The sequence below is a fragment of the Condylostylus longicornis genome, unplaced genomic scaffold (genome assembly GCF_029603195.1).
Source record: "Condylostylus longicornis isolate FDR11 unplaced genomic scaffold, ASM2960319v2 ptg000044l, whole genome shotgun sequence".
NCBI classification, from domain to species: Eukaryota; Metazoa; Arthropoda; class Insecta; order Diptera; family Dolichopodidae; genus Condylostylus; species Condylostylus longicornis.
Genome location: NW_026578013.1, coordinates 2,409,318 through 2,424,290, shown reverse-complemented (window position 1 = coordinate 2,424,290; position 14,973 = coordinate 2,409,318). Strand labels below are relative to the sequence as shown.

Below are 14,973 nucleotides of genomic sequence, written 5' to 3'. Positions count from 1 at the left end.
CATACAATAAATTACATATATATGTAGGTATATTTTACATATTTTAATTATATACATTATATACATGTACACTTGCAATATATTTCGCTGAAAATGTTATTTATTTTTCTGATTCTTTTGTATACGAGTATATAAAAAATTAATTCTAGAATTTCTTAATTATTTTACTAAGTAATAAAATATAAAATTGTTAAATTAAACTATAATAATTATTAATATTTTTTTTTTTATGTTTTTTGTTCTTTTATTGAAATATAATGTTAAAAATTTTTTATATATATTTACAATAAATATTTTATTAATTTTTGTTTTGTTATTAAATATTAAATTATGATTATAGAATTGAGAGAATGAAAATGTTATACATATAATTAAAATATTTAAATTTTTCTAATATTTGTTTTGTTAATCAAGAAATTTATCAAAAAATTAATTGAAACAAACAAAATTTCCAAAATTAAAAAAAAGCTAAATTTCAAATAATTTCAATTATTTTTATAAATTTATTTGAAAAATTTATTATTCGATGGCCTCAATAATTTCATATTCATCATCTAAAGAATGATCATAATCAATATTATATTTATTTTTAATCATATTTTTATAATTTTTTAAATCATCATCATAATAATCTGAATGTATTCTATTTTTATGGGATTTATTTTTACTAATTTTATATTTTCTATTATTAATTGTATTTATTCTATTCTTATTACTTTGGGATGATTTATTACTATTATTGTAGTATTTGTGTGTACCTCTAAAATTATTTTGCATTATTCTTGTATATTTTGGTGCTATAGTTGTAATAGTAGTTGTTGTTGTTGCTGCTGTTGTTGTTGTTAATAAAATTTCTGGTATTGATGAAGTAGAAATTGTTACTTTACTAAATTTATTTTTACTAATATCATTTAAATTTTTATTATTATTATTATGAATGTACTGGCTGTTTATTGTATTTGGTTCTATTGATGAATTTGGTTTTTGATGCAGTCTTTTACGCCCCCGGCGTATTTTATCTACATTATGATTTATTTTTGATGATTTTATAGTTGAAATTTCAATATTATTATTATTTTGATTATTACGATTAAATACTGATGATGATGATGATAGTGATGGTGATTGTATTGATATTAATTGTGATCTTATTAATGAATCTTTAGATGATGTTTTAATTTTTTTTATTATTTTTGATGTTGTTCTATTATTAATTTTTGATAAATTTTGATATTTTATCCCCTCATATCAAATAGGATTTCCAGCTGCATCTCTATACAGTTCATCATTATTATCATATAATTGTTCAGATGCAGGACAATTAACATTTGTCCACCAATCACAAACACGTACAGCTTGATTAAAAACTGTACCATTTGGACAAAGAAATGAATATGAATGACCAGAATGAAGACACCAATGCCATACCTAAAAAAAAAATTTTAAAAATAAATTAAAAATAATGTTTTGAATTAAATTGAAATTTGAATTTTAATAAATTTGTTTAAAAATATTAAAAATTTAAATTGATAATGGTTATACTTGGCAACGGGTTTCAACATCAGCGTAATAACCTGGTAAACGTCCTTGACATGAAAATGATAATCCTTTTGGAACTGTATCATATGCTGGATAATCTATACCAGGTTCATATCCTTCAATTTGCTAAAAATAAAAAAAAAATCATAATTATTAATAAAAATTTTATATTTAATTTAATTTTTTAAATTTTTTAAGCAATTAAATTTCTTCAATATTGTTAACATGCTAAGAAATCTAAAAGTTTTTCAAAAATTCTACTCTAGAATTAAGAAAATAGCTCTGATTATTATTATACGTAATAGTTTCCATTATTTCGGAATCAACATTTGAAAATCTTAAGTAGTTTAAGAGTGAAAATTAATCAAATTATCGAATTCTATACAATTGTTAATTAAAATATTCAAACATTTAATTTTTAATAAACGAACTTATGTCAAATTATAGTGAAAAGAGGAGTAAACTTAGTAATTTGAAAATATAGAAAAATTCTCTAAGCCATACAGCTCTATTAAACATAATTACTCATTTTTGCAAAAACGTTGGGTAGGTCACTCATGTGCTGATCGCTTCAATTTAAAGTTAATTTCCAATACAATAAGCTTTTATACATGAAAAATTAACTGAAAACTTAGATTTAATCCTCATTTAAACAACAAAATATTTTTATTGTATAAACAATATTATGCAAATTATATAAAAAAAATAATTTGTATAATCTAAATAAATCGGGATTAAGAATAACACAATTCAAATTTATATCAAATTTGAGTTGGAAAAGGCAGATTATACATGCATATATCAGTCAGCAATTTCACCAACAGACAGCAATGTTTGTATAATTGTAAGGAATCGTGTATACATACAATAATACATATATCTTGTGACATATACGTTTTAAAATGGCATCTATACATCTGTTGGAAATCATTTTAATTGTGCACCTTTAATATCCTTTTCACAATAATGCCAAAATCATATGAACAATGGCGAAATTGAAGTTTAAACAAATAAAATTTAAATAAAACTTAACCTAATTGACTATTTCTTGTTTAAGTCTTTTCCAAGTCATTTTAAACTTTTTATCTTCTTTACAAGTTAAACTTCAACTTCGTGTTCTTGCAACAATAAATTCAAACTACATCATACTTTTGGTAAACAAAAAAAAAACCAGAAATTTCCTAATATTTTTTTCTTAAAATTTTATCACAAAAAAAAAAATACTATGCCAAACCATAGAAGAAAAAAAAACCCCTTAACATTCTAAATAAAATAAATTTAATAAAAAAATCGTCCCAAAAGAGACGATTTTCATTTTACACAATCCGCACACAACAATTGAATAACATTAAAATATTTGAATTTAAAATGATAAAATTTAAAATGTGCAACTAAAATATCAAAGTTCAGTTCACTTAAATGCCATATAGGTTATATAATATATGTACTCATATATATCGAATGAAACGAGTATTAAGTATAAATTGATTACATATTTGATTGGCATACAAGTACTGTTTATCCTTGAATCGACTAGACTACAAGTTTTGTTTTTCTTTCTTTCTGTGTCTTCGGTTGTTTTTGATTTTAAACTATTTATTGTAAGTTCTATATTATGTTGATTATTTTAAATTTGAATTGATATAGTTCTATATACATAAAATTACAATAAATAAGTATAAAAATTTTATAGACACATTAAATGTTTATGATAATGCATATGTATATAATGATATATGTAATTGTAAATGCGGGAATCGCGATTGAATCTATTGAAATGTTTTCTCATAATGATGGCAAAATAACAAGTGATGGTGTTCTAGTTATATTTCGATTGTTCATTTTTTGTTCTTTAACATTTGTTTTTTTCTTATTAACTATGTTTTTTGGTCACTTAAGTGTAAAACTAAAACTAACGTTTATAATTTTATTGACTTTGTTGTATTAAAAATATTTCAGACATATTTAACTTTTATTAAAGAATTACGGCCAAATAACATTATTGCAAAAGAAAATTTAATTTTATAAGCCAGAAGAAAATTTATTTTTTTCACTTTGTTACTATATTCACATACACATGTAGTGGTTTTGTGAATGCTGCTACCTTATATCTACCGTGTGCTGTGCTGAATATGGTTACAAAATTGGTTAATGTAGGTGGTGGTTTAGATAGTTTAATACACATGTACACTTCATTCGTTTACACATGTTTACGTTTAATGCACGTGTATACTTCATACAACGGTTCACTTCTACGTATTCCAGTTCAAATGATATAGATATTGGAGCTTTTCTCCTTTTCTTTTGGTTTTAATTGTTGTTAAAACAAAATGTTCTTTCACACATTTTTTGGTTTCTACAATCATCTGCAAACTTCCTTCGTTGAGTTCGCAGTTACTTAATTTTCAGACACTGCTATTTTCAATAGGCCGTCGAACAGCACATCTTTATTTTTTTGAATATAAATCAAAATGTAGATGCAACTGATTTAAGGAAACCATGTGCTATTTCAATATGTTCCGCTATTAAATTAAAATATTGTTTGAGTTTGGATGATCGTAAAATATCGTGGTATTTCAGAAAATTTTGAATAAGAGCGGTAATTTTTGCTATATCGTGATGTGATTTGGAGTAAAATATGGAAAAATTTCTTGCGTTTTCAACAACATGCCTAATTAAAATATTAAGAACTTTTAGATTTTGCGGGATTATTTTCAAGGTGCAATATTTTTATCTTTACAATGATCTTATCCATATATTATACTTGTAATTTTTCACTTAGAGCGGGCATACATTATTATTTGAGCTGTCATGATAATTCTCCAATTCGAGTACATATTCCCCGAACATATCATCTCTTGCTGAATTTTCTATTATTATACAAACAAATTATACAAACGACTTATGTTTTCTCTTGTAAATATCCCATAGATGTAATGCAACACTTTCTGCTTGTATATATTTCCATGAAACCATTCGAACATTGTTACACTTAATAATAATAATAATAATATTTGTAACAAAAAAAAATTATTGTTCTAATCTAAATTATTTTGAAACTATTTATGGATAAATTTTTCATCACATTTGATTTTTTTAAGTCAATAAAAATCTATTAAAAAAAAAACCAAGCTTCTTATTGAAATTAATGTTGTTTATGCAAGTGGCATTTTCTAACATTCTAATACTGCCATCACAGTCATTTATATTCAATCGAATGTCAACACAATTAAATGAGAAAAAAACAACAGCAAAAAAATAATATTAAGAAATCCGGTTGCTTTTAGAATTGCAGAGTGATGGAAAACACATTTTTGATAATATTTTTGATTTTGGAACAAACAAGTAAAATTTAAAATAAAAGTAAACATAGCATTTATGTGAAAGAAAACTGAATTATCCTCATTAGTTCGTCAGTATTAGAGATTATGATGACACCGCGTGCTACTTTCATTTTGAATTCAATTAAAAATTTAACTGCATATATTGCATAATTTTGGGTGCAATTGTCTATGTAAGTGCTAAAATGTATCTAATAAGTTTTAAATTTATATTTTTAATCCATATTTACTGCTCTTGTTAATGACGTTCCTGTTTAGGAACTGCAAATTACTATTAGCAATCAGTGGTAAAAAGTTTTTGGTTTACAGAAAATTGCGGTAATAATTTTCGATTAATTCTTAATAAAATTAGACTAGTATGTAAAATAGAAGCAAAATATTAAGATCAAATTTTCGAATTTCAAAATTATTACCATCATAAACATCACCATTATCATAATCATCATCATCACTTCATAATCATTAAAGCAATAAAGATAAATAATTGTGTTCTGGTTGAAACAATTTTTTTTCTCTTTTTTTTTAATTTTTTATGCAAATTAGTGCATCTTTTTAACAAAATCGAAGAAAATTTTAAAGTAAACAACTTTATAATGCAATACACTAACACATTGATGTACAATGTTGATTGGAAATGTACAACATCTTCATTTGGTTTTTTTTGTTGTTGGAATATTGTTGCACACTATGCTCTTAATTGTTGTTTTTGTTGAAAGCAATAATATTGAAATATAAGTGTAATACTGTAGAATAAATTTTTTTTGTAATATAAGATTGTTGCAATTTATGAATTAAATCTGCATTTAATTAATGCAATTTTTATATTGCATTTATGAATTTTTTTTCTGAAATTCTGCAATTTAATGAATGAATGAACGAAGAATATTGTACAAGAGTCAATGTATTTGTACAATTGAATTAATTAATTAACAAATAATGAATTAAAAATTAAAATTTATGTAAAAACAAAAGCATAAAATTGCAAAAACAAATTTATTTCTGCAAGTCTTTTTTTTTTGCAGCTCAATCTTTTAATTAATTACTTTTAAAAACATAAAAAATTTTTCATAATTTTTTCTGCAAATTACACAAAAAACAAAAAAATTCTAAAATATTCAAGGGATGAAAAATTTATTAGAATTTTGTGATCATAAATTTTTCACTAATTACTTTTTAAAAATGATGAAATTTTTTCAGATTGACTTCTTTATTAAGCAAAATACAAAAACACGTTACTCAAAAAATATGAATAAGATGCGAAGTACATAAATCATTTAAGTAACTGCGATTTTTAACCTTGTTTAAATCATTTCCATATTGCTGGAGATGAAAAAGTTTAACAAAAAGTCTATATTATGTAATTAGGAAATACTAAATTATTGATTTAATAAGTCTTGCGAGTATATGAATGTTCATAAGATTGTATAGCTAGTATTTTGCTTGCAGAAATCTTAAAAAAAGGTGAAATTTGCAATCCGAGATAGAAGATCGATTATAATTTCTATGTACCAGTGCGACTTTAACGAACTAGACTAAGAATGTTTCAGTCGCCATATTTGGATTCATAAAATCTAACAACAGCGTTATGCAACAATGACAACAAAGAAGGCTGCCTCTCATTTCTTATTGATTTATTATTTAAATAAGAAAAATAACTTTATATAAAATATTGCAACCGGAGTAAAAAATTCAACATAATATGTAAAAGACTAACCTTATATATAAGAAGACCTTATATATTTATTAGAAAACATAATTAGAATATTAACAAATAAATTACTTGTAATCACTAAAGTGCTCATACTTCACATAATTCGGGTATTGAATTTCTCCAGGAGACGTTATGACGATAAGGTTTGATTACAGGCTTAATGGAAATATTCTGGATAGGGTTGATCAAATTCGCCCTCTAGGTGTAACGTCGGATTGTAGATTCTATTGCAGATTGTCGATTCCAAAACCCATCTCAATAATTGAAACATCTTTATGTTGCTTTCGTGACACCCGTTTTAGAGTATGTATGTCACGTTTGGTCTCCTCTTTGTAATGTTGATATTGATTGTATTAAACTTGTGCAGAGGCGTTTCTTTCGTTACGCTCTCCGTGGTATGGATTAGTCGAATCCGTTTAGATTGCCTCCTTATAGGAGTAGGTTTCAACTTTCAGACTTAAGGTCGCTTCGTTGTCGTAGAGTGATTTGCGATTAATAGGGTATAGTTTTCATTCATCAGCTTATAGTGGGTAAGGTGGTTGCTACGGTTTTATTGTGCCGAATTTCTTCCAGTGGGAAGCATTTATAGCATGGACTATGGGATGCATCAGTCAGTGACGCATATGGTGCGCGAAATTAACTTGTATTCATCTTTTTTTTGTACGAACATAATGAAGAGGGTGCTTAGGACCAGACTACACAGTAGCATTGATTTTATTTAATTTATTCTTAGTTTATGCGACGCTTTTTATTAACTCTTTTAATTTACTTACTAATCGTCCGTAATATTAAGCAATCGTCTGATAAATAATTTTTTCATAAAAAATATTTTATTTTTAGAAATAAATTTATTTTTAGATTTGAATAAAGATCATCGGTTAAATTGCTTTAACGAGAAGAACGAATATAATTAATTTATCATTCATTTATTAAGTTCAATGTTTCTGCCTTCTATTAAGAACATATGCGAAATTAATCGCATACAGTTGAATAGCTTGTCTAAAATAATTTATGATCATGATTAAATAAATTTAAATTGTGAGATTTTTAATTTATATTTAACATGATTTTACGAATATTTTACTATATTTTATTATATTTAAAATGTCATTTTACGTTTAATATATTTATAATTCTTGCTAGTATTTAAAAATGGTTCTATTACTTTAAATATTATACAATACGTATATTGTTCGAAACAACATTATATTCACAGGCAGTAAGGCAACATAAATCAAAAAAATTTATATCTTAATTAAATCAACAAAATTTAATTGTAAAATTCCAATTTGGACAACATTTCAAATATTGAAAATTAAGATTTGATTTGAAGGGTTCGGAAGTCAATTAGCACGAACAGAGCAGTATGAACAAGTTGGAAAACTTCAGGCTAAATATTTTATTCTAAATTTACCGAAAGGTACACCCTAAAAAATTAAGTCGTATGTTCAATTCGATGTACTGATTCCAGCATATAATTATACAATTTCAAAAGGACTGTGTCTAATATCACCCAAAAACAACAAGAAATTGCTTATAAGCATACTAACAATCAATTATTTCACTATCGAACCATACTTCTACTGATATTTCTTGATAAATCGTATTATTACTGGCATCAATATAGCATTAGACTTCAACTATAATATTATACAAAGTTGAATTCAATTCAGGTCATTGTATCATAAACAAGCTTCTCAGAATTTATGTTAAATTTACGGTGGCTTATATAGTAAAGTATTAAAATGTCAAATATTTTAAATAATACAAAAGTATTGAATTAAGAATTAAAATATCAATTATATTAACATTGAAAATCAAAACCATTTTAATATTAAATAATCTATCCAACTCAAATTGCGTATACCATAATTATGTTAGAGTGCACACACGTCATTTTTGTATTCTAATATCAATTACAAAATCTATAACACTTATACTCTTAACTTATATAAATTATAAAACTATCATATTTCTAATAATATAATTGTTCATTAAACCTTATATATACATACGAAACTGTTATACAATATCACCTAATTTTCATTACAAAATTTTGCTTTAAGATAATTCTTATACCTCAAAAATTAAATAATAATACAATAAAGCACATATTATATAAAAAAAAATCTCACGCTTTTTGATTACGAAAATTTTTTAAAAATACAATATATACTTAATATTTAATATTTTGAATTTTCACGTTCCTGCTCATCTTTAAATTCCGAAAAGCAGCTCATCATTATAATGTAATTGTATTTATTTTTAAAATATTAAGTATATACGCGACTCATATGTATGTTTGGCACATAATCTCACATAAGTATAAGAATATGAATACGTGTACATACATATATGCATATATATCGCTAACAAATAAGAAAATAATTTTAAAGAAAAATGAAGAAAAAAATAAAACGTTGACCATGGAAAATGAGTAAACAATTCATTGCAAAAATACCACAGGCAGTCAATAGCTAAAGATGCCAATACAAAAACTTTAATGAATAGCATATTTTCATTTAATATTTTTAAAGATTGCACCAATAAACAAAATTTTATATATATACATATATATCCATATATGTGTACAAACATATATAAAATGTATGCATTTCCATACAATTGTCAGTAACAAGTCAAATTGCGAAAATTAAAATTGAAAAAATATTTTCATTTAACCATTAAAAAAATTGTTGTGGGTTGATGGTATCATTCAAATTATGACCGGTAATATTCAATATTAATTTATAGTTTTGATTATCCCGTAAAAAAAAAAAACCCTAACTCTTATAATTACGGTCATGTTCGCTGGATGATAAATTGACTCTTCTTCATCATTGTCTAGTTGGTATTTTTTTCTTTTATTTTTTGTTTTTTTGTTGTCTATTTTCTTCACCTACTTTTCTTTACCATGCATTATTTTAAAAAGCGTGTGAATATGAAATTTTTTAATGTATTCTAAATTTGTTTCACCATTTGTGATGACAGCCATCACAAAAAGAGAGGATAATATTTTAAGAGAAAATAAAACAATTTTGGAAAAACAGCCTGTTGGAAAAAAAGATACCAGATTTTGCCTGCACATATGTAAAAGCTTATAACTTCGGATCCATGCAACATAGCGTAATCATCGAATCTTGCTTTGCAGGCGATTAACTGTTCTTTATTTCTGGTCTTACAATTAATTTGATTTGAGCCATAGCTTTCGAGATAAAACTTGTCAAATTCAGAATTTTTCGAAGTGCTACAATGAGAGCTATAAGTTAAACCATATAATATTCTCCTGTATCTCTTATAGTTTTTCCAGCAAAACGTGTTAAAATGTGTTTTAAAAACATGCGAAAAATGAATAGTTCATGCATTCATACAGAAAATTGATTCCTAAAACTATTTGCCACCTTATTCGAAACAGCCTGTATATTGTAGAAATAAGTAATAAAATAAATTATTGTAAATCGTTTAATAAAATTTACGATATTACTGTATAATAATCGATAGCAATTGATTTTTGATCATTGAAAGCAGCTTTGTTAAAAAATCCCAATAAAAAACTCTCATTACACTTACGTTAAGTTAGCATATCGAAAAAACTTCCGGTCAACATATTATGCAATATGAATTGAGAAAATTTTATCAAATAAATCATCAAAATCATATTAAAAGTTTAGAGAGAATTTCTTATAAAATATTATTAATTTCATTAATGAAAAATACTCTTCAATATTTAAGATCACTTTATTGAGTTAAAAATGCCTCAGAGTTGATGGTTATTACAACTACGAAGACGGATTTACTTTCGTTATACAGAAAAAAAAAGTGAAATAATTTTTCTATTTTACAAATGATCTCATTATTACTTGCACGTTCTGCTTAATTTTTTAAAGATGAAAAAAAAATTAATATTTTCCAGTCACAAAATTATTTGAAATATTTATAGATAAAAATATTATTTTGCTCTGCAAATATTAACAACAATATTTAAAAAATAAGAAAAAAATTTCTCGAATTGCATAAGAGATCATAAAAGAGAAATAAAGATGACATCAAATTATGAAAGTACGCCATAACTGTTTGGGAAAATCGGGCAATCCTGATTCAGAATAAATGAGATAATGTTAAATATTGTTTATTAAAATATTGAAAATGCTATTGACTTTATTAAATTGTGAAAAGCGGCTTTAAACATAAATTAAGTGAGAAATTTAGTTTTTCGTTTTTCAAATTACTAAGAAAAATTGATAAAATTTTTGGCATACAAAGAATCTAAAGTTAAATTTTGTTATTTTAAAAGAAAACTCTATATTTTCTTTCAATTAATTAATTGTCAACCACGGTAAATTAACAACATTTTGACACAACTATGATGAAACTAAAGGGAATTAAACTTTGGAATGAAATTAAAAACTACAAAATTCGATTAAGCTATTAAGAACGCGACTTTTATTATTCTATTCGTTAGTAAGAGTTTTAATTTCTAATAAAATCTAGATTGTTAATTTATATAACCGGCGCAACAGTACACCGCGACCACGTGTGCCTTATTGTTCCCTGAATGCGGAACATGCCCCACAACATTTGCTCGAGACCCAACCTCCTGCTAAACAAGCAACTTGTAAGACAAAATCTAATATAATCCATATAAAAAATATTTCTAGAAAAAATTGCATATGATTAGGCGTTTACAAATAAACTGCTTTGAATATCTTTATCTTCTTTTATATAATAAAATTATGTTAAATTTTCTTTTACAGAAGCAAAAATCACAATTATAATCAAATTATAATCAATTTGGTTAAGTTTAAGAGTAAATTTTAATAAAATTAATAAAAAAAATCTGCATATTTGTGCATGTTAATTTAATTCCGTTAATTATATCTGGTTCATTTGTTTGGGTTTTTAATTTGCAGTCAAATCTCGTGGTAGAATTAAACAACACAATTATGTTGCGTCAACGAAATTTTCAAGCCGTTTAACTTAAATGTTTTCAAAATGCTATTTTTAATTAAAAAACTTTATATAACATTCTAAAATTCAAATTCTTTCCACAAGACATTTATTTTCAGCTTACGTCAAATACTTGGCTATTAAGTTATAAACACCAAATCGCACTTTATGAAAACAAACAAAAAAAAATCCATAAAAAAGAGACAGAAAAAAAAAACAATCAATTTAACATTCACTTCCTTGTACCTACAAATGATAGCTGACGCGCTGTAACTATTTTTAAAAAAATAAATACTAAATATATTTGCATATACAAAAAAGTATATTAGTAACAATTTATGCTATACAACCTTTCGAAACGTGAAAAATTAAAAATCGAAATTTACAGATATTCATCGTTCCGTCCTTCTATGTCTAAGCATTTATTGAGAAATCAATATTGTAAGTCAAATGAAATTTGCAATGGTGTTGTGAATGTAGATGACTTACACATAGTTTTTACAAACTTCATTATGATTTCTTTATTTTTTTTTTTCGATTTTCATTTTGTACTTTCATTATTTTTCGTAATTTCTATCTAATTCAAAGAGATCTTCTTTATTTAATCGATTGTATTTACTATATATACAAGATGCTTAATAAACCTTCTAAAAAGGCTAACAATAATAACATTTGAGCATATTATACAAGTTTACAAACAAAATGCAATATAGTAAACGTTCAAAAAGTAAGACAAGATTAAAAGAAGGAAATAAAAAAAGAAAAAGATTTATGTTGAGAATCAAAATTTGCAAAAAAAAAAAAAATATTCGCAAAATAAATGGCAATAAAAAAAAGTCGCTTCATGAAAGATTTTAGCGTTTTATTGTAAAATTTGTTTACTTTTCTTCGTCTTCTTCTTCTTTTGGAAAAATACTAATAACATGAAATTTCCATGAAGACGAACCTTTCTGCAATAGGGAACTGTTGCAGAAATAGAAGGAAATTTTGATGCTTACAAATTAGATTTACATTCCTAGTTGGAAAAAATTTAGGACATTTACTAAATGAATTGTTAAAGTTCTCCAGAGAATTCCAGATAAAGTCCTCGATTAGATACCCAAATTTTTGAAATGTTACTTTACGATTGAACCAATCCGCCCCGTCACAAAGTACATAATTGACTTAAAGGAAAATAACCGTAAAGAACCGGGATATTTTAACTATTAAAAGAACAGTTAACTAAGAGTGTGATATGACTGTTTTATTTGATAATAAATTGAAGATTGTAAGACTGATCAATTGTGCGTTTCCCTAATGGAATAGCTAGCAATATATCCTTGGCCGAAATTCACAGTCTTTTTGAATTCGAGTAGTTTATTAATAACGACGTTTTTGAACTAAATGCGTATTCGCTCAAATATTCTACTCTTTCTCGATACCAGATCTACCATATATTGGAAAGTAAACATTTTTAACAGGTGCCGCAAAACAGGGGCGCCATTGAAAATTAAAAAAAAAACTGTAAATCCAATTAATAAAAACTATTTTCCAATTTTTTCCATTACGTGTTTTTCAAACATTTTTTTAACAAAAGCCTGACATTTTAATTCCAGGGTTTAGTTTTATAACTAATATTATATTCTGCATAAGATAAAAATACAAAAACGTAGTTTTATTGCATATTTTTCATTCCTTTAAAAGATGAGCCGCACTTTTTGAAAACTGCGTAAGGCGCTAAGCACTCCACAACCTATTGTTGGTCAGGCAATAGGGCTGCCTGAGATACCATATATAATAAATATAGCAACATATCTCAGTAGTCTCCGAAAAATAAAGTAAAAAAATATTTGACATTACTACACCCAGTTACTATTTATTAGCCGCCTTCTTTATCCTCTCTGATATACATTATTTCGTAAAACTAAGAGTGCAGACTATATTTCGTTTAATTTCACAGTGATTTAATTTTAACTTGTGGTTGTCGCCCTACGCGATTTATGAGTTCACATATTTTTTTACCAGAATCTAAATCCTACCGATTTTTTTTAAATTTTCCCAAAAACTACTAACCAAACACAGTACAATTTTTAAAAACTTCAACTGCGTTAGTCATCTCGTACTTTTACTTTTCTTTATTATGCAATCTTTAATTTTTACAATGAAAATTCTTATTTTTCTTCTTTGTTACTTAATGATGATTTCAGTTTGTAAAATTTTCTTTTTCTTTTGTTTTTTTTTTCTTATACTTACTCCATTAACATATAAATCCATTATGAATAATCCAAAAACCAATGTTGCACATAAAATTTGTTGCAATAATTTTGTTGCCATTTTTGTTTTTGTTATTTTTTTTTTGTATTTTATTTTAATTTTATTATATTGTTGTTGTTAATGTTGATGTTTTAACAATTTTTAACAATTGTTTCGAGGATGTTTTATTTTAATAGTATAACCGTTTTATATGCAGTTATATTATATATCCCGTTACATTAAATTGTTATTTTGTAATATAAAGTTTAAATATTATGAACACATATGTGCATAAATATATGTTATTACAATATGTTAGACATATAAATACAGATGAAGACAATATCAGTATCAGTAGCATAAAATTACTGAGCGCATAGGTAACACTATTTAAAATTTTCACACAATATTTAATGAACTTATATGCAAAGGAAAAAAAATAATGAATGAGTTTGTAAAGCTTGCGTCTAAAGACAAATTAATTTTTCGGTTTTATTATTATTTGTTTTTTTTGGTTAATGTAGGTCTGAAACTGTACATAACAAAACGTATGTGTTCATGTACAATTTCTTACTATTTTTTATGAAAGTGAAGATATTTTCCTTTGAAATCTTCGTTACAAACTCTTTTTTTTTTTTACAATAATGTTTTATTTTTTATTTTATTTTTTACAACTATTATTTAATATAAAACAAAAATAATAATCACAAAATTGTACCAGAAAAAAAAAATATAGAATAAAAATCTTTTTTAATGAAATTTTTCCCAGAGTTAAAATTTTTCTTTGAAATTATTACACCAGTATTATGATGAGAAAACATGGATTTTATTATAAAACGAAAAAAACAATAACGGTAAATTCGCGAAAATTCACCTTTAATAAAATGAAGATATCTTTATTTTATTTTATTCTTGTTTTTATTATTTTTATAAAAAATCTTGCACATCACACAATATTAAAATGTTATACGTATCACTTTTTAGTTCAACAATTATTATTTAATTATTTTACATATATTATAAAATTAAAATTATAATATTTAGTTTTCATAAAAACTCCGCTTAAATAAAACGAACAGTATGAGCACAATTAAGAAAAATAAACGAAGTGATTCGCACGACGAACAAAATTCATAAAAGATGAATTTACCAGAATGAAGTTTCATTTATACCTTCATTTTTCCCCAACATCAATGACAACAA

The 14,973-nt window shown here is 24.8% G+C and overlaps 1 protein-coding gene across 1 annotated transcript; it reads right to left on the bottom strand.

Annotated features, from left to right (window-relative positions):
- Window positions 1-612: 612 nt before the first annotated feature.
- Window positions 613-14,375, bottom strand: LOC129610382 (anaphase-promoting complex subunit cdh1-like; the record flags this gene model as incomplete). The annotated part of the gene is made up of 4 exons (XM_055522949.1): window positions 13,771-14,375; window positions 1,543-1,665; window positions 1,267-1,428; window positions 613-1,224 (listed from the first exon to the last, which is right to left on the bottom strand). Coding segments are annotated over exons 1-4 (978 nt in total), but the record flags the coding sequence as incomplete, so codon positions are not given.
- Window positions 14,376-14,973: the final 598 nt, after the last annotated feature.